Genomic DNA, 21572 nt, shown 5'->3' with positions numbered 1-21572 from the left:
GCCTACAGATAGATTTTGGCTTAGGAAAGAAATCCTTGCTTTGAACATAGTACACAACCTCTGTGAGACTCAGTTCAGTGTCCATCACACCCTTACCTGCTGGAAGTATTGTGAAAAGAGACACATGGAAGTATAGAGATATTACAGTTGAGGAAAGGGAGGGAGGTTTTGATACAATCAGGCACTTTTCAGGAGGAGAAGATACATGTTTTCAATTAAGAAGATTAAAGTGTGTTCCTAGATCCTACAACTGTGGTAAACATTTATAAAGCAACGACCAACTCTGGAACCGAGAGGAAGATTAACAGCATTAGCTACATATGCTAGTAGCCAAATTCTTTTCTCATTTAGTGGAATTCTTCCAGGTTTCTACTAACTTTAGTGAGTTACTCCAGATTTAAACCAGTGTAAGCAGTGGCAAGTTAAAAATACCTGTGCCACAACTGGCCTTGGAAAATACATTTCTCTGTGATAGACATTAAACTGACTGTAGAGGCAGACAGCATGTCTTGCCCATAGTCATTTTATATTTGCTTCTTTTCCTCCGTCCTTAAAATGAGTTCATGACTTCATGACTCTGAGAGTAAATACATTCTATAATGAATACACTTTTTATTCAATATTCAGAGGAAATTAAAGTAAATGTTGTATGTTGTAATTCCGCATGGAAAAAGCAATAATAATTACTTGATGAGAGAGTTAATATGAAGGGCATTCAGTTAATCCTGTGGTCTGAGGTAAATATGGCAGACAATCAAGTAAACCTAATTAACGTCATAAAACAAAGACAAAACTGCATTAGCCCACCAATTCCTGACAAATCTATTATTTTATTCAGAATACCATTGTATGAGAAGGTTAGGGTAAATATACTCAAATAAACCCAGCTGCATAAATGAATTGTCACATTGTACTGTTGAAAAAGCATGAACAAAGAGTTTTTGCTCCATTTTCAGTTTGTTTTTGGACTGGAACTCAGCGTGTAACTTATTTTGGTTTCCTTTTCATTTGAAATAAGAAATCAAGTATTTTTAATGGACCTGTCATGCCGTAGCAGAATTTGGCCCAGTCTTGCAGTCTGTGCCCTTGCAAGCAAGTCCTTACCCACGCGAATAGGCCTTTGGAAACGAGCTTGACTAACGGCATTTCCTCCCGTTATCCTGTTGGATGAGCATTGTGCAGCGGGAGGGGGACCAGGCCAGTGCGAATGGCATTCGTGAGAAGGTTAGTGAGAACAGAGAGAAGGGGCACACAACCATGGCAAGGATAAGGATAAAACATTTCTATGCAGACAGTTAAATGACAACAGCCTTGCTGCCTCAGGTATACTTCACCCTTTTCTTCAGTATTCACTGAAAGTGAAGTATCAATAGCTGGGAAAAGCTTCTGACAATAAGCATAAGGAGGCTTGCTTTGTGAGTTTCTTTATTTGGCCTGGGTTTTCTTAAGACAATATGAAGCAAATATACTTAATGCATTGTTATCTTGTATCTTATGTTTGTATCTCTGCTGCGGTACATCCCATTCATTAAAATATGGAGTACTCTACATCACGTGAATATAGTCTTTCCATGAATACAGTACTATGGATAGAGATTACGAGATGTATTTTAGACATGTTTCTTCATATGTTTATAAACAGAGTGTTGGAGAGCATGTGACAGAACATCAGAGGATGGACAATATGAAACCTTTCTGAAAATACCCATTTTATCAAACTACATGGAAATGTAGTGAATAGAGCCCAGAAAGGCTTTGAATAGTAACATTTTTCTTTTTCTCTAAATGAGTCATCTGAGTTTCTTCTCTCAGATGAAGATAACATATCTAGCATTACCAGATAAAAATAGCTACCCACAGGATGAACTTCCATTTTTTCCTAGGGAAAAGGGACAACAGACAATCATCATTTTTTCTGTTCATACAATTCACAAATGTTGCTTGAGGGTAACATGGCAGGTCTCATTATCTCAGTTATTAAAGGGTAAAAGGAGTAAAATAGGGTGCTAGTCCTGTAGCATTGTTCTTTTTCAGGCCTGATTTGGCAGGAGGCCTCTCCCAAGGGGTTTTGGCCCCTCATGCAACCAGAGTGACTGGAAAGATCCATAGAATTACAATGGAAAGCTTTGGTGCATCGGTCTGTAAGCATGCTGTCCAGCACCTCCGTACGTAGGTTTCTTCATCCATAAGAGTGGAATAGAGAACATTTTTTTCCTACTTTAAACTCAGGATTTGGCTGAAGTGTTGCGCTGTCTGATCAGAACTTACAAAATTCAGTGAGCATTAGCTATAAACTTCAAAATTTTTGTTGTTCTGTTGCACACAGATGTGACTATGCTCCACCTTGATTAACCTTTTTATGCATTTCATGTTGTCATACTTTGTTAGCCATATTGCCCTTTTCCTATTAATCATGTATGTTTTTTTTCCTAATGATAAAATATTCTCTACCTTTCTAACCTCCCAGTTCAATTTATACAAAAATTATCCAACCAGTAATCTTTACTGGGAACTAATGAGTAGACAACTCACTATTAAGAAATAAAGCAAGCTAGGAGAGATACGTGCACATAGTGAGGAGATGGCCTGGAATGACAGGAAAAGGGCAGCAGCTTTAAATTAAGAAAGGAAAGTGATGTAATAGCGATTAAACCACAAAACAGAACTCCAACACAGTGAATGAGCAATGAAAATAAAGAAATAAAAAGGAGTACTGAACTAGCTCATGAGACATGTTATTACAGTGAACATCATGCAAGCGCTATTTATTTTCCTTAGCATTATGGCCACCTTCAAGGTTGCTATGACAAATGTGTGTGAGCTTTTAAGGGAAAATGTTCTCTCTCTCTTTTTTTTTTTTTTTTAATCTAAGAAGGCATCCACCAGCTCTCTGCCTACTCAATTTCCTAAATTACATGCCACACAAATAACTTTATTGGCTCTAGGCAAATGTTAATGATAACCACTTACGGGTAAAAACATAGTTTTGGAAATTTTCAGTGAGCTTCTCTGTTTGACATTCCTCCAATCCATACATTGAAATCTACTCTTCTATATCTAAAAGCATTATCCAACTACACAATTTTACTTGAAAAAAGTGTTCACTTGAAGTGAGTCTTATTCATGTGTGACTAAGTGACACTAAATTTTATGTAAGCTTCTTACAGCAGAGGGAGTAATGGGGGAGGGGGGAAAGCACAGCATGGCTTCTCCATACAAATTACAAAAATGTCATGTAATTTATTGATTGAGCAATGACAAACTTGGAGGCTTGATATGAGCTGGAATAGGCATAAGCTATCAGCTGGAATGGGTGTACTGGACAAAACGAAGAGGAAAAGTGGAATTGGGACAGCCAAAGTCTGAGAATGAGCTAAAAATAGAGTACAATAAGGCCATAGGAACATGACACACAGAAGGCTCACACATTTACAGTGACTCTTACCAGGTGGTCATGTAGTAATCCAATTTATGAAGATTAAACCAGATATTTAGGAGCTTTGGCAGCATACAAAGCAGGTGAGGGGTTCCCACCTGGCCTTTCAGGATATGTTTCGGCTCTTTGGGCTAGATTAGTCTTGCAGCAGCTAAAGCTGTTCAGGTAGTGCTTAGTAATGTACTTAATAAAAACATTAAATGGTAACAGAGTGGGATTATAATGGAAGTTCTGAGAAGGGGGGGGGGAAACTAGTGTAAAGAAAGTACATTTGGGGGGGGGGGAAACTAGTGTAAAGAAAGTACATGAGATCAGGGCCTCATCTCATCAGACCTTAGCATTTCCAGGGAATCAGTTTTCTCTAGTGGAACCTGAAGCTGAAGATACATTGTCCCCTAACTTCATAACTAAAGAATCATGTGATATTATTGTCTGGAAACTTGATAAGCATTTTCCTCTTTCCTGAAACATTGTTTAGGAGAGATTTTTGGAAAGTTTTTTTCTCCTAGTTCCTAAAGGGATGATTGGTAGAAAACTCTGTCATAGTCTGCACATCTTGGCACAAGAGTGCAATTTCATCATTGGGATTCCTGATGAAATGTAACACTGTCACTGCTGTTATAGCAGCTAGACAAACTAAAAGCATCAGGAAGCTTCAAGTCACACTGCAGGAACCTGTAAGACTACAAGTGATATTGATCATGTTGCTGTCTGATGTTTGTTGTCAAAGAATCAAGCATATAACAGGCCTCCTAAAGAGCTGGTCATGACTCTGTCAATAAGAGTCTAGAGTACCATGCATATGGAGGAGACACTTGTATAAACACCCACAAAGTTAGTATCTTTCTAATGGTACAGGTGACAAATAGCATAAGAAAGATCCCCAGCATGTACATTTGCTGCTCAGGAAACCACTCTGTATAAGCAAACAAGTGACTGAGAATAAGAAAAAGAACAACTTTCTGGGATGTATTTGGTGATAGGAGAGGAACAGAATCATCGGGCTGTGGAAATTTTGCTTGAAACACCATATTCTGCTTCAGCATCAACATGGGAGCTGATATTTTAGCCATTCCTGGGGTGATGTGCTGATTCACTAAGCTCTGTCCCATTTCTCATTCTAGTCCATTAAAGGCTTGGAAAAATTGAAGCAACCTCACACAACTCATCTCAACAGAGATGCTCAGTCTCAGCCATTCAATAAATACCTCACCAGGAGCTCTTCCACCTGAAGATGACTCTGAATAAGCCATTTTAATAGATGGTCCACAGTGTTATCAAGCTGACCAATAAACTGCTGCTTGCTCACTGACACAGCCAGAAGACATAAAAGTCTTCGGCAAGCTAAAGCTTTGGAAGAAGCCAAGACTGTCCACTCAGCAATTGTTTGGATTCATCACATCATGTGTGAGCACAGTTAAATTTTTAAGCAAATTTTCATGAATGTTTAATATCTATGACCACTACAAATTACTATATCCCAATGTATAGTAAAACTTAGAGAATACCACCAAAGAAAACATTTGGGGAGAATCTTTGCTTCAGTTTGGACTTAACCATTTGACATGGCAAACAAGTCGCTGGTAACTGTCATCTAACAATCAGTATCAGAAACAGAAAAATGTAAGACTTTTCTATTTCAGGTATTGTGTAAGTAGCATGAAAAGGAGAAAAGACCTCTAGAAATCATTTGGGCCTTTAAATACTTCTGTATTCTAGATATGTCCACTGAAACGGAGCAGCACCTGTTGATACCCACCTTCTCTTGATTAGCTTTCTCCACTTCTGTAGCAAATCAAGATTCAAGTGAAGTGACAATCTTTCATGATCTTCTCTAACCTGTTGTTGTGTGTCATTGAGATGCCACTGTCCAAAAAAGGAAAGCAAACTCGCTGAATAGTAATACTAGTATGTTGTTACCAGCCACATTTCAGGACTTTGGTAAGTGACTAACCAAACATGTCAGCAGCTGGTAAGATATTGCATGAAGAGCTGATCTTCCAAATCAGAGGTACTGTAGTTATATCTCAGCTACACCATGCAGTGGAAATGGATAAAAAAATTAATTGCAGGATGGATTGCTGATGATGAGGTGCCATCTGATCATCTGAGTAAATATGCAAACTGGAATTCTCCTTAGGCTGCATAATAGATGCCAAAACTTCACTACATCCTGGAACTGGGCTCACTAAACAGTCCGACAGCCAAGACTTTCATCTCAAGTGATGTTGTCTGATGGCATGTAAGTTGCTTTGCTTTTGCAGACATGAATCACTCATGATGTCAACCTTTCCTAAATGACCTTGGCAACACATGGGAGCAGTTTCACTTAAATGCTCTTATGTTCAGTTACCACACACACTATTTTGAACTGGCCATGCTTAAAGATCTTTTCTACAGTATAATCATTAATCACACAAGGCCCATTTTCAAAAGGCACATAATCCAAGAAGAGATCCATATACATAACAGGCTGCAGTTTAACTGTTTACAGACCAATTTCACTTTGATATCTTGCACAGAGCAGTTCTTTAACCTACAGCCTGGTAAGGAAACCTGCATTTGTTAAAGGTCCATTTGAGGATCAATGATGGTAATACCTACCATTACTGATTTACCACATGGCACTTGGGAATTCAGGAGCAAGCACATATGGTGTGCTGTCCAGGAGGCCTGCAAAAGACTCAGCCGTGCTACCTAGCAGTTGCTGTCCCATGAAGGGGGAGGCTTCTGTGAGATTCTTAAAGGATTAAAAGTAGATTGTCAAGTGCAGGTGTTTAGAAAGTGAAAAAGTACAAATCAAGATATCATGGCTTTATAAAAATCAGTTACCAAGTGCAGATAGCTTTGCGTTTGAGATATAACACAATTGAAACCTAAACCTTGGGAGTATATTAAAGGTGGCTTCTAGACACTGCTTCGGCAGATATATGATCAATTACAAATACATTCACTGGACAGTCTGCATTGTAAAGATTAGTTTGAAAGATCTGAAATTACATCAAATGATCTAGAAATATAAAGCCCAATGGTTGAGCCTGTTTTCAATCTTTTTTTAGCAGTAACTGTCCTTAACATACTTTTACAATACAAATCCACAAGCATTCTCATCCTGCTTTTGCCTCTAAATGTAAATAATTATTTTAAAGAAAAAGAAGTTGAAGAGAGAATGGAGATAACTGTTGGGGTGAAGGAGTTTCAGCAGATACATACAAGCCACATGTCCAGACAGGGCTAGCTTTAGGCAGTGATAAGGTAGGCAGCCATTTAGGAAGGCAAAGTCATGTTGATAAGGATGGTACATCCATCAGCTAGCAGCCTCCCCAGGTGGCTACAAGCATGAAGTCAGAGCAAATTTGACAGCTCCAGTGACCGACAATCATAACTCTGCTGCCTATGTGACCTTTGCTCCTGCCAAAAACATACTGCTGCAAGATCAGGAAGTAACAGTATGGAGAAGTACAATCAATATATCCTCTTCCACCTTCCCTCAGCTTGCTTCCCACTCTGCTGGAAGGAGAGACTGAGTACAACATTGCTTTAAGGTTTTTTGTTTGTCTTGGGTCAAAAAAAACCAACCAAACAAAAAAACCCACCTACTTTACTAACACTACTGTTAGGCCTCAAGCCTTATCTTAGAAATAAGAGATCTGCAATTAATAGATATAGGAAGACCATTCTGTTGGCGGTCAGAACTGGTGTCATGCTTATAGAAATTTGAGTCCGATCAGAAATATCAGGCTAAACAAATGAAGAGGGCAGAGAGGAAAACAAGAGACAAAAGGTCCAAAGGGATGAGAGGCTTGAGCAAATAATCAAGCATCTTTTGGGAAGATCAGTAGATTAATGGAGAGAAAAGCTGCACAGTGTAAAAATCACGAAGGACAGTGCAGGGAAGACTTGAGTTGTGATCAGCATATTATATTAAGCTGATGAGCCAGAGTTAACATTTCAAAGCTGGATAGAGGTGAGCTAGCACACATCAGCCAGATACTCGACAAAAACGGTACAGTTCAGGTACTTTCAAATTTCCTAAAAGCACAGAAAGTGCCAAAGTTTCTAGAACATTTCCAAACTTTGTAAGAGAGAAACATGACTAAGAAATATATACAGGCCATTTTAGATAGTTGAAGTCTATTCTAGAAATAATTTGAGACAAATGTTTGCCTAAAAACAGAAGGGAAGTTTGTTTGCAGTAACATTACTTTGATTTTGAAAGAGTCAAGAAGGGGAATGACTCAATCTTCTCAGCACTTGTCCTTTGACTCTGGCACAATATAAATTTTGCAGTAGGTGCAGGGTCCCAGAGCCACAGCCATTACTCGCTCCCCGCTGTGCATGTGCTGGGGCACCATCATCCCTCCTGTCTCATTCTATTGCTGCCACTTTAATCTAAGCACATGTGCACACCTGCTGCAAATATTCTTGCCCAGGCATTTTTGCCTAGCTACACTCAGGAAACTTGCCTCAGATTCCAGCCAGTTTTTAAAAATGCTTTTAAGCTAGGTTGGAAATCTGGAAAAGGTTTAGAGGACTCAAATTCTGTTACTAAACTATCTTAAAATTAGTTAGGAATCCTGGGAAAACCTTTTCTGTGCTCAAAGAGCATATGAAACAGCTGCTCAGCATTTATGCAAACACAAGTGCATATTTTAAAGCTTATTAACAGTTGGAGTAGCTCTTCCCCTCACCTCAGTATGATTCTGATACCCATTACTTATGCTGAATCCTTTCTTCATGAAATATATTCATATTTTAATTGTGTCAGTGCAAAGCATCCTGGTATACTAGTGAAGATTAAAATGAGTCATTCTGTGATACTTGAAATATTCACACATTAACAGTAGGATTTGTCTCTAATTAAGAGACAATATTTACCAGGCACAGAATAGTATAACTTTGAGACTGCTGTGTCTTGCTTCTCCAGCAATCTTTGTTTTTGAAAAAAACAAATCATAGATCATCTAATCCAACCCCTCCCCTGCGCATAGCACAGTCATTTAAAGCAGGTTGCTCAGGTACATGTCTAGTTGGGTTTTGAACATCTCCAAGGACAGAAAGTCCAGAACCTCTCTGGGCAATCTGTTCCAAATACATTAAATACATTTAATCTTCACAGTCATGATCTAAGAAATTTTCCTTGCCTTCCTAGTCTATACCTGAGTCTTTAACTTACACAAAGCTCAAAATTATATTCAAACATATACATCTTTGGGGTGGGTAGGCTAGGAGGTAGTAGTAGATGTGTTAGATAGCTAATGAAAGCCCAAACAAACATGATTTATATAAAGGAATCTTGACAACTCTGTGCTCCTGACCTTCACAGCATGATGGTATGCACTGATGTATACACAAAGCAATTTGGTACAAGCACATTTTTGTTTAAAACATTATAGTAACTCTTAAAAAAGGGTTCTTACAAAGCAAGATGCCGGTCCTTGAAGTCAATGCAATGTTTATGTTTGATAGACCTTAAAATCATAAAATGATTGAATTAACATTTTACCTAGTAAGCAAGCAAGAGATGACAGCAAAAAGATTACCTGTATTTTTGCATCTTTTTACCCTGTTCTTGAGCCACAACATTTAATTTCATATGCACCATTTTGAGTAATCCCAACACAGAATGGAAAAAACATGTCAACTGTTTCATTTCAAGATATTTTTAATTAGGTAATTACAGGAAAAAACATTGAAACAAGTTTTTTTTAAAAATGGTATTATCTGCTATGTCAACTTACAAGGATATGATGTAACAAACCAGTTACAAACTTAAAGGCATATTTACATTATATACTCAAAGTAACAAGCTATATTCTTATACATAAAGGAAACACCTACGGGATGAGTTAACTAAATTATACACCATTTAGTAGAAAGAAATAGCAGTAGAGGTTTTAATGGAAACAATATACACGTGAGGCACTTTGAGGTCATTAGGGTGGAAAGCAAATGACACCAAGCAAAAGAAGAAAAACTATGTACAGATTATACTGCAGCTTCAAACGCAAAGGCTTCTTCTTCACTGAATGCTTTGATTTCTTAAACTAAATACAACTTTTGCAATTAAGGAAAAGAAGCTTTTGGGGGCAGGGGGAAAGCTTATATTTATCAGTGCATCAAAGGAAATGGAAGTTTTAACCACCCAGCTACTGGACTAACAGTACCATAAGGCATCTTTTAAAAATTATTATTTTGTTGCCAGCTTCCACCTTGATCTTCATTTTTATTAATATCAATGTCTTGCTGTACTGGCCACATACAGTGCCATTAGCTCTGGAAAGATTTACAGTCTAATTTAAAAACTGTGCATTATTTACATGGGAGTTCAACATTATCCTCCAGGTACACATGGACAGATCATCCTGAAGAGAACACATCTGAAATGGGAATGTTATATTCTAACATGCAAAATGAAGACTTTCTGCAAAATACCTTCAAAATACTTGCTTAAGAGGAAACTGCATCAGTTAAGCCTGTTTGGAACATCCCTCACATGAGCTCTGGAAAGGAATCTGAGTTTTATGCCATCATTTACTGCTGTTTATTAAACAGTTACCATAGTAACTGTAAGTTATCATCAGAATATTGCTTTAATCTTGCACACAGCTGTAGGTGTACCCCTTCATAGCAGCCAGATTGCATGTGCAGGTGCACATACACACACCTGTGCACATTCAAACTTAATTTGTATCACAAACCAAAAAGCTAGATTCCTTCTGCACAAATATCAATACATCACCCTTTTGCTACTGGAAGGAACTTTAAGAGAATAATATTTATGAGTCCAGTGACAGACTGAAAAGAATTTTCATTTCATTTCTGATTTTCTATGCTCGTGTAATAGCATTGTACTATTTTAAGCCTAACAAAACCTACGATTAAAACATTTTAACTTTCAATTAACATGACCATTTAAGAGGCATAATAAAAGTCACTGTAAGAGTCCAAATTACTGTTTTGTAGATTCATAGCTAAAATTTAATATATTTCTGTAGCTCAAGTACTGCACCAATAGCCTGTTAAGTGAATTACTATGTAATCCAAGACTATGCCTAAATGAAGCCTGAGTGTTTTTTTTCCCCAGTAGATGGTGCACGAGGGCTACCACTGATCTATTCCCCCCTTCCTTTCAAGGGGAAATAATTTTCATGGTAACTGAGGCTTTCAGTAAACTGGGGAATTAATATTCAGCAATGGTTTCCCAAGGCTTGGGTCTCCCCTTCAAGCAACACAAAGCTCTGCTACTACATGCCTGAAAACTACAGTTCTGACGTTTGGCAAGAGGGGAGGAATAAGGATTAGGGAAGGAATTTCTCTTTTCCAAAAGCTTAAGAAAGTATTTCAGAAGAGACAAAGAGTAAATTTTACTTGCCGTCAAAAACAGAAGATGTAAGAGCCAGTTCTACAATGGGGTTGCTGTATGTCCACTTTTCATTACTCACCTCACAACTGCGAAAGTGAGTAAGATTCCTAATGTGAGGAAAAAAAGTGTGTGCATCCTACTGAAAACAACTCTTATGCAACTAGGTATCATTGCAGTTCTTCAGTTAACTCAGACTGGGCATGCAGACTCAAAGTTCCATCACAGGAAGAAAAAGGAAACATATGTAATTTCATTAACGTTTTTAGATGTCTTTAGACAGAAGTCTTAGAAGTCTTTAGAGTAAAGCAAAAGATGAAGACACCATTTTAGCAGCAAAGTGGTTAAATGCAAATTGAAAATATTAATGCACACATTCAATAAAAATATTAACGCATATATGTTGCATATAAAATACAGTACAGGACCAGGAGTTTCGCTATGTTGTATAGTGCTCAGAGGAAATTGTTAAACTCATTTCTTTCTGAAGTATATACACACAATATGATTCTACAGCATTTTCCTATACAGCCAGCAAGTTCTTTTCTTAGGTTGCTCATATCTGTCTTCACTGTGAATTATGAACCTATCATTTACAAATATTAAATTTCTTTCATTCACAAAAAAAACATTCCCATTTCACCAATGTTGTTTTTAAAGTTAACAGTCTATTCTAGGTAACCAAATTTAGCTGAAAATGTGTGAAGCATGAAAATCAACCAGAGTAGCAGCTTTCAAATATATAAACCGTAAAAACCAAGACTGCTGCTACAGCATCATATTCTTGGACTTAATTCATCCAATCAACTTTTAGTACAAAACTAGAAGCTCTTTCGTAACTTCTACAGTTATCAATATATTTGTCTTCTTTTCAATGTGAAATAATAGTTTGAGATGATCTATGTACATACTGTGGTCAATTCAAGCTGTAGTATAAATATAAATGTTTTCTTTTAAAAAGTATTTTACAGACATGTTATATACATTTGCTCATTTTACTCCTGGACTACAGAGAGAAATTAAAGGCATTGATACATGCAGAAATAAAAAATTACACAAAATATACTGAAAAATGCATAGGAGATGAGAAAAGTCAGTCATGTGCATCTTTTAAAATCAATTAGTTCTTTCGTTTGTTTAATAACAAGGGTATACTGAGAACAGTCTGTCCCACTCCAGCCAGGATACCAAATAGGCACTTTCCTTAATGAACGAATGACTATCTTTATTAGAATTTTACATATCTTTAATGAGAAGTAAATGTTTCTTACTTCACAAAATAGCAAAGCATATAATGTTTAAAATAATTCGCTAGGGATTAATCTGTTAATTCTTATCTGAAAATTAAACATTTAGTAAATGCAAAGCCATAACAAATACACAATAAAACAACCCCCCCCACAGACACACACATTCATTCTCTCTCCCTCCCAGCCTCCCTCCAAATTCACTCAGTTAAGAAGTTCACTCCAATTTTGCCTGAGCTGTAATTTATTTCTCAAGCTAAGTCTTTCACTGTTGTTTTCAAACAAAAAGAAAACCAAACAAACCCCACAGTAGTTTTGTTCTTGCCTGTTCACATAAGAAAAGGTTGCAGTTCAAAATAATGAAAACAATTTCACTTTTGTTATTAATCTTTCGTTTTAATCATAGTACTTGATAAACAGCTGAACAGGATCCTAGTTTAACAGAAAGATAAACAAGAACACTGATGACAACTTGTTACAACTGCCTTAATGTACCTTTTGCTTAATGAACATTTGTATACATAATAAAGCATTTTTGGAGGACACCCCAAAAGAAAACAACTTGCTGGTTGAGCAACAGAAACAACTTCCTTTTTGCTATTACGTTTAAATCAAAGTCATTTATATATAAAAATAAATGTTATGTTCTAACAAGAACATTTTAGACAATTACATCTGTGCTTAACAAAAAAAATATTGGTCACTCAAGGCTAGAATAATTAACATTTTAAAGGTTTTTAGATTATCAGAATGTATGGATACAACTCAACACAAACCGTAGCTGAAGGGAAACAGGACTGAAAATATCAATTTGTCCATCTGGAATAAAAATGCAACTAAAAACTAATTAAATATTTAAAATACTATCATGGAATGTGACAGTAGATATGGTCCATACCTACTATAACAAAGGGAAGGAAAGTTTAACATGTAATAATTCGTACCTTACACATTTAGTTAAATATAAACATTTGTTATTTATACATAAAGTTGCTTCCAAAAAACTATTAATAAGTGATTTAGTTGCACTTAAAATCAGCTTCATTTCTCATTTGCCAAGTATTAACTTTTCTTAATCTTAAATCAACTGTCACTAGTGCACTTTTAGTTAAAATTTTCCCTCAGGTAAGTTTTAATCCTTTTAAAAGAGCCCCTTCACCTAAACCATGAATGTACAAAGTGGCAAAAGTTAATCCCTTTTAGTATAATCGTAATTTATATACTCATTTTATAGCCAATAATAAGAATAGGCTTTCCTTTGCAAAAACTCCTTCACAACTTGCAACAAACGCCATGCACCTAAAGGAAATAGTTAGGCATGGCTAGCACTTGTAAAATGCCAAGGTCTGACAAGTCTTGTCGCTTCTTCCACATCAAGCATCTCTTATGTGAAAGACGATTCCCTTCAGCTTGCCGAAAAAGCTTTCACAAATCCAAGTTAGATGCTTCCTGGAAACAAAGATTTTCAGCTCTGTTTGGCACAAGACTGATTCACCCTGCAGCTTTATGCTTTCCTCCACAGCACCCACATACCTCACCACAGTGATGGCATGCTCTCAAGGGGAGGTAGCAGCACATACATGGAGCAATGAATGACAGTGCTACCAGTGCTAACCAGCGTAAGCAGAACTTGTCATCACTAGTGTCACAGGAGCAAGGATCGGAAAAATCTCCTTCAGAGTCTGACATGCAGTGATAGAGCATGCTCTCTGCGCAAAGCATGCAACTAACTTGGTAGATACATCTTTTAATAGGATCCGGAGCATCTTGACATTTTCCTCTGCCATTATCTTCATGATTAAACCTTTCCTGGCAGTATATACAGCGGGAACGCTCACCATCCTCTTTTCTTCTTTTTGAGTTTTTAAATTTTGATGAGGAAGGTTGAGTTTTAAATACCACAGAACCCTTCGAGTCTTTCAGGGAATTCAATTTAGTTCCATCCCCACATGGGTATAAATAGTCAGATTTTTTATTGTCTGATTTAGAAAACGGTATATTTGAGTCTGCATCATCCCTCTCCAGGTCATTCTTCCACATGTCAGGATGCCTGTAGTCTGCATAACGACGTATCAAAATATCACGAGGGTTTATTCTAACAATTTCATCTTCATCCTGAAAACTAACATGTCTGATTGACTTCAATGGGACCTGAAATAGCAAAGCAAGATAAATTTACTATAGTAAAGTCCCAAATTTATATCTATATACATAGTAAAGATCAGAGTACAGAATTTTTCCTTGCTGTTTGAAGCTAATATTTTTAGCTTATTTTGTAACTTATACAATTTACAGACTCCCCCTAACTAGGTAGCCTTTTGCATGATATTAGCACTGTGAGGTTTCATACGCCTTTCTAGTACGTCTCATAAGAGCTCTGGGTATTTTGGTATCCACATAAAACTTGATGCTATTCTTTGAATTATGCTCAGATTTTGGGTTTTTGCATCTTACAAGGGCAATGAATTCCACAAACCAATTCTGACTTTCAATTTCAGCAACAATCCACTGCTTGAGGATTAGCTCCTTGATACATTCCCTTAGAGTTACTCATGTTTAAGTGCCCTCTAGGGCACTTCTCTCAGGGAGAAGATTTCTATAGCCTTTAATCCCAATGCAAGTTTTCAAACTCTCTCCAATTTTTCAACAGTAGCTCTGAGAATGAGTAACCAGTATTGAACACTAATCTACACAAGGATTTTGCCATATGAAGAATAATATTCTGTAAAGTTCAGTAGTATGATCAGACCAGTTTCTTACGCTCAGTTATAGTGGTTTCTAAATGCATCTCACCCTTAGCTAAGGTACAGTATTTAACTTAAATGGGTTACTTCAGGACAGCATCAGGCAAATGGGTGAGTGCTTTTTAAATTCTCTTCTTGTAACGAACTGACCATAATTCCAAGACTTTTTAACCTTAAAAGGCAAGTAAGAAGAAATATGCTAAACACATACAAAACAAACAGTACGGAGATAAGCTAGAGCTCTTGTTTGTTTTGTCTCATTATAAAAGGGCACGGGGGCATGAAACAAAGTTTGTGAAGTGGCAAATTTGAAACATCCAAATTGAAATATTACAGAACTTATAACCAAGTGTAAGATAGGGGACTGCAAGCAAACGCAGACTGAAAAACACATGGCAATGGTGAAAAGTGTCAAGTATAAATCAGCAACAGTCACAACATAGCAAAGAATCAGCTGTTGAATGTGACTGAAATGACATTACAAATTGACTTTTAAGAAAGGGTGCAAATAATGACAAGATAAAAATTTGGCACACGTATGGAAGGAGCTCTCCATATATAGCAGGTAGTGCAGCAAAAAAGCAGAAGTCTCAGTATGTCTCAGTATTCCTACCTTGCAGACAGACAGTTATTTTCCCACACTGTAGGGCTATTATAACAGGAGCTGGAATATAACTGAGCTTCAAGTCAAATTCCACCTTCTTCTACTGTCAAATGCAGTCTGCCAACCATCTCACAGAGGAGACTGAAAATCAATGCCTAATCCACTAGCCTTATAAATTCTTCCAGAATCATGAATGACTTGGGAAGACATTTTGGCCTCTGTGTCATTGCTTTGAGTATTTACTTTGTCAGTAGTGATCTGGCTAATGAAAATTAAGATATCTCTATTCTATAGTTAAGTAGAACAGTTGAACTACATGTTTTTAATCTGTTGCAATGTGAAGCAAAGCACTATTGAAGATGAGGGTTTAAGTTAACACATTTTATTTCACTTTGCATGTGATGTGCTCCTATTACGCTGAAACTTGCATGTCTCAGTTTTGGGGTAGGAGGCAGAGGAGGGCTAACCTCCAGCTGTGGAAGGGGGACGAAAGCTTCTTAAGACACAGCAACTTCTGATTACACAAGAATATCTGTAGCCTGTTCTAGCCATCGCTTCCTTGCTTGGTAATTCTTGTGTGATACATTTTAAGTACAGAATTGTAATTACAGCTGCTTTGCCCTGGGAGTTACAACTGGAGTACACTAGCAATTTTTTCTTGGCTCCAACCTATGCAGTTGGACTTCCACAAAGTCTAGAGGATACAGTGTGCAGAAAGGATGTGTCCTATCCAGCCAGCAGCACTGCTCTTCCATACTTCCAGTTCCAGGCTCTGACGGGGAAACATTCAGGCCTCCCCTTTGCTTATGAAGCCAGAGTGCCTCCAAATGCTACTCTGTTTTCAAACAGAGAAAGGACCTATTGCTTCAGCATCAACAACTAGCTATGGATTATTGGATTTTTTGAACAGTTAACAGCATAAGCTTAAGGAAAACAGTTTAAAAGTGCCATTATGTTTCCATGTGTTACAGGCATAAAGGTTCCTTACCCCACTGTCCACACAGAATACTAAACATGCATTTAATACACTAAATCCCCTCATTAAAAAAAAACCCCAAAACTTCAAACCAAAAAAACCCGCTCTCTAGCTCTGATCCCCTAAACAGCTAATAGACATCAAAGAACACTACAAATACTAATAACTGTAGGATGTGACCTCTCCCCAATCTTTGAATGCTTTTTATTTAAGGATAACAATGCCTACATAGAACTCATGTCTTTTTTCAAAGCCCCAGTCAACCACCTTCTAAAATGTTTAACGGTCGACTTGTTAAAAAAATGGCAGCATTCCATTCTACATGCGTTATCTCATTAAGAAACCAGCGATTAAGAAAACAAAGGGGAAATACTGAAAAACAAGCGAACAGGAGAAGTGTTGGAACCGAAAGCTTTATTTATAATAAAGTGTTTACATCTTGGGTGTTTCATAGGACCTATATGAAAGCATGAGGTACATAAAACCTTCAGAATAATACACAACCCAGATTCAGTTAGGTACAAATATCAGCAAAATTCAACAGGAAGAATGTACATAGTCCTCTGGTCATCCAGAATTATAACACAGTCTAGTTAGTCAGCCTAAGGAAAAAGAACAGTCTCTGCGCTGGAGCAGAAAGTGAGGAAGAGTATTATATCCAATTGAAATTCCAGAAACTCTCATCACAAACATAATTAGCCAACTGGAAATTCGGCAGAAAATGTGGCTGAACTTACACCTTACTTGAAATGGAGCACTTTTAAAGAAGGCACGGACATTTGCTCAGTACTGTAGCCTTTACTGTCTCCCCTTAAATAAATGGGTGTACCTGGCTTTGCTTAACTCGCAGCTCCACAATGTGAGGACAACAGAAGATGAATATAACATTACAAAGTATTAAAATTAACTTAAGCACATACTAGTTTATTAGAAGTAGAATATCTGAGAGACTTAGGTATGTTTTAATAACTTACAGTATAAAAAGTAAGGATTTGTACTGTCATTAATCACTTAAGTTGAGCATATATTTGTTGTGTAATTCAAATAATGTTGTGTAATTCAAACCTATTTATACATAATTAGAATAAAACTGGCATTTACCTCAGTCTGCTGTGCCACATGGTCACACACTTGGATCTCAGTAGACATAATAACAGTGTGTACGTATATGGAATGTGAGAGTTTGTTGACTTATGTTCTAAATATATGCCAGAGGACTACACAAAAACAATAGAAGTGTGGGATGCAGTCGGTGCTACAATATGAGAAAAGTTTTTAAAGAATTTGATATCTACTTAAATCTCTGTGGAATCTCCCATAACTTCAGTACACAGGAAGTGAATTCTTGTACTTTTCATTTTAAAGGAAGTTCTTCTCTTTAGTTTATAACAGACAGGCAGCACCCAGTATACCACAACTGAGATTACCATTTCCTCTGTAGCCAGTTTTATATGTGCTCTTAAAACATACAGGCAGTTTAGGCTGCTGTGCTTTTCCTTAGAACTCAGTGAAGACCAGGAGCACATTGGTTACTGTCGCTGAGCAGGTGTCACCTGTAATACCCTAATCACCCATCTATGCTTATCCTAAAAAAGTATTTAACTCTTTGCAAGTAAATGGGAAGAGGAAGGAATACGTATCCCCTGACAAACAGAACAACAATAACAACAAAGTGAGGTGACATACAAAAAGATAGTTGGAGGAGATCCATGATTAAAATTCAGAACTACATAATTTCAAGCCTTTTGGTTAGTTCTCCAGATAACACTGCTTCTTTCGCACAATAGAGCAGTTATAAAGTAGCTGATACAAGACTTCAACAGGAACCTATCTTTCTTTGCAAGAATGACCTAGTGTATTAAAAGCTTTATTTCAAGCGGTAGAAATATTTTCTGATGACATGCACACAGCTACTTGAACTTTCACTCTACTTTGACTTGTGGCATGAGGCCTATTCTAAAAAGCTTCCTATGTGCATGGGGCCTTCTAATCAATTGCCACCTGACTCACTAATAAGTCTACTTCTATACTCTACCAAAACTGTCAGTTCTTTAATGCTTATGAGAAAGCAAAATGTATACTGTTAAAGGAAAAGCTTTAATGTTAGCTTTCTAATGTGAAATAAATATGACCTCTTTTGAAAAATGTCAGTACATTGGCCTTCCTCATGTTAATGTTCTTTTCCCCTTTAAAAATCTGTTCACTAATAGTTTAATACATTTCATGCATAACTGATATGCAGTTTTCCTTTCTGTATCAAAACATTATATTTTAGTTTAATAGGCAGTTATGAACCATAAACAATGTTTCACTGAAAATATTTAGCAGAAGCACCCCACTGCATAGTGCATCCAAAATGTTCATTTTGAAGATACATTTCATTATTTCTAATGAAACCAGTTTTAATATACCTGTAATCAAAACTGAAACCATGGCCAATTTACATTTTCTAAACAAACATAAATGTTTTTTCAAAGCTGCAAATACAGAAATTTGACTTCTTCAAAGAAGGTGAAGGACTATTATTTATGTAGTCCGCTGCACTAGAGCACAGGCAAATACTTTCAAAGCTTTACCTCTGCCACAATAATGCTTTAATATTTTGTCTGCAAAGCAAGTTGGGAGTATAATACTATGAACGGGGACTTATAATCAAAGCACTCTTTTGTCAAAAACTAAATACTGGGAAATTAACACAATAAAAATCTGAACTACTTCTTTTGTTGGTAGTCTTACCTGGTTAGGCTGGCTAGGAAAACATGCTCTCCTTGAGTTGAAATCCTCAAATGTCGAAGGCCTTAAATTTGAACTGTTGTAAGGTTCACTGGTTACTACAGTTTCATGTTGAAAAAGGTGATCTTTCATTAATGAACTCGAAGTATTTTCTTGAGTAGCCTAGAATACATAAAAACTTGGCTTTATCCTTGAAACGACTTTGCATTTACACAAAAACTACCAAAATATCAAGTTCATATATAAATGCATTAATACTCTACACGATGTGTTAGTGGCATCTATAAACACAACTGTTTTTAAAAGTGGCTCCTATTCTACGAGTCAGCCTTGGAAAATAAGAGTTCATTCTCTGCAGAGCATATACAACTCAGGCATTAGAGATACAGGCCTTTATAGCTCAGTTGCTTACCAAATCAGACATGAGAAACCTCATTAAGGAACAAGAGGTTAACCCAGACTCTAAGATTACACTCGCTCTCACTATCCATGAGGCTGTCAATATTTACCAACTTTCAATTGGACAACCCCCCCCCCCCCCAACTCTAAGGCAAACTAAGGCAAAAGCTAGTCAGATCTTCTAATAAATTGTAAGGCAAGACTGCTTAACAGATCAGCTTATAATACTAGAAGGGAATGGGGAGTTAGTTTCAGCATATATTGGTTCAGTTAAAATATCCAATTACAGCAATTGTGTATTAAACAACTAGTGACTGTCTTTTTCAAGTTGTTACATCAGGCAATTGGATACAAAATGAGACCATGCGGCAATGTACAATGAGATATCTGCAGGATGTATGCCATTCAGAATAAGACAGTGGAAAAGGAAGTGTTTTGGGGGAATAGTGGCTTGTAAGCACAGGTGACCAATTTTCTGAAATGAATACAAAAAACAAACAGTTCTGATTCTTTCAGTTTAAAAGACTGGAATATACATAGGATATGGTGGATCATACTGACATAAATCCCATTAGGTTGCCAAAAACACGTACCATACAATGTTTTATTTGTATTGAGAGACACTGTAAAAGTTAACTGGCTGTCATCATCTGATAGCGCTGAGCAAATTCTGGCACTACCCAGCTTCCAGCAATGAGAATGCTTTAGTTTCCTTCTAAAGATTTATTATAAGGATTTGCATAGATCAGGAAAATATCAAAGGAGCAAACAGTAAAAATTACTGCAGAAAACTACTGAGGCAGAGGCAAACTGGAGATTTTGGCAGGTTCAGTGCTAACACTGAATCTTTAGCTTTCAGTTATCAAAACAGCTAAAGGAACTTATTCTGGGATTACATCAGCACCTGAGGCGTTCAAAAGCCTCATATATCAAGTTTTAAGACATCTAGATGAAGAGAACCTAGCTGCTCTGCTTCTAATTTTTAAGAGAAAAGAAATCAACTCATCACTGAGAATTTATATAATGTTCAGAAGCATTCTGAGCAGAAGAACATTAAAACTGAGTAAGGTGAAAAGTGCCAAATCAGCTTTAATAACAGAGAACATTTACCCCATGAGAGGAAAGATGATAGCTCAATCAGGTCAAATTCAGTTCAAAAATTGTAAAGACAGGTAAAACTCCAAACAAAACTACTTTTCACCAGTCCTTGAGCCCAGCAACACTACTAAGCAATCAGTCCTGTATTTGTCAAAAATAAATTTTCTGGTTAAACACCATTGGGAAAGGGGTACAAAATAACATTATAATGACTAGCAAGAATTTGATTTCAGAGAGGTGTATGTATCTTCATATACATCAAATATTAGTGAAGCATCAAACATCCTGCCAGCTGCCCTCTTGCAGGTACATCGCCCAGTAGTGTGACAAGCTTCCAAAACACTGATTCAAACCACAGGAGAGCTGCCTGCATTCAGAATGAAGAAGAAATACTTGCAACTGCTTTTGGTTTGAATGATGTTTTAAACAGTTTCTGCTTGTAAACAGTTAAGCTAGGAACACACTGAACAGCTAGACGCCATTTTATAGAAATCACAGTGAAAAGTACTATCTAACCTTAAAACCAGCTGGGACCCCCACAGCGGCTATGAATCTGAGTGGTCCAGAGAAAAGAACAAGGAACTGCAGAAATGACCACTCCTTCCTTCCCACGGCAGGCTGGGAGGGCAGATACTTGCCCACAAGCCTTACCCATGGGTAAGACTTGTGACACTTTGCACTGTCGTCTGTCCCTGCAGGTGATTCACACCTTTTTCCTCCCAAAGAAGGTACCTACACGATAGAGGACAGGGAGCCAAAGGACAGATGCACACACATGTGTACGCGCACTCACACACACACACTCTCTCTCCTTGGTAGAGAAGAGGGACACCATCCAGTAAACGACAAAGGCACCAAACACCTATTACGGTGTTAATTAGCAGTGTCAGATACTGACGTATAAAATGTAAACTTTAGTCTTAAATAAGCCTTTGTGCCCTATATACACCAATTTTAAAGGGGTGCTTTTAT

The 21572-nt window shown here is 37.1% G+C and overlaps 1 protein-coding gene across 2 annotated transcripts in view; it reads right to left on the bottom strand.

Annotated features, from left to right (window-relative positions):
* Window positions 1–9691: 9691 nt before the first annotated feature.
* SPRED1 (sprouty related EVH1 domain containing 1) overlaps window positions 9692–21572 on the bottom strand; it is a 63348-nt gene continuing 51467 nt past the window's right edge. For both annotated transcript variants that reach the window (XM_026093926.2, XM_026093925.2), the window contains 2 exons: window positions 19107–19265; window positions 9692–14197 (listed from right to left, as the gene is read on the bottom strand). In XM_026093926.2, the coding sequence (XP_025949711.1) occupies window positions 13538–14197; window positions 19107–19265 (819 nt within the window). In that variant the 3' untranslated portion in view covers window positions 9692–13537. The remainder of the gene's footprint in view (window positions 14198–19106; window positions 19266–21572) is intronic.

Source organism: Dromaius novaehollandiae, chromosome 5 (assembly GCF_036370855.1).
Source record: "Dromaius novaehollandiae isolate bDroNov1 chromosome 5, bDroNov1.hap1, whole genome shotgun sequence".
Lineage (NCBI taxonomy): Eukaryota > Metazoa > Chordata > Aves > Casuariiformes > Dromaiidae > Dromaius > Dromaius novaehollandiae.
Note: the sequence above shows the minus strand (reverse complement) of the source record. Positions and strands in the feature narration are given on the sequence as shown.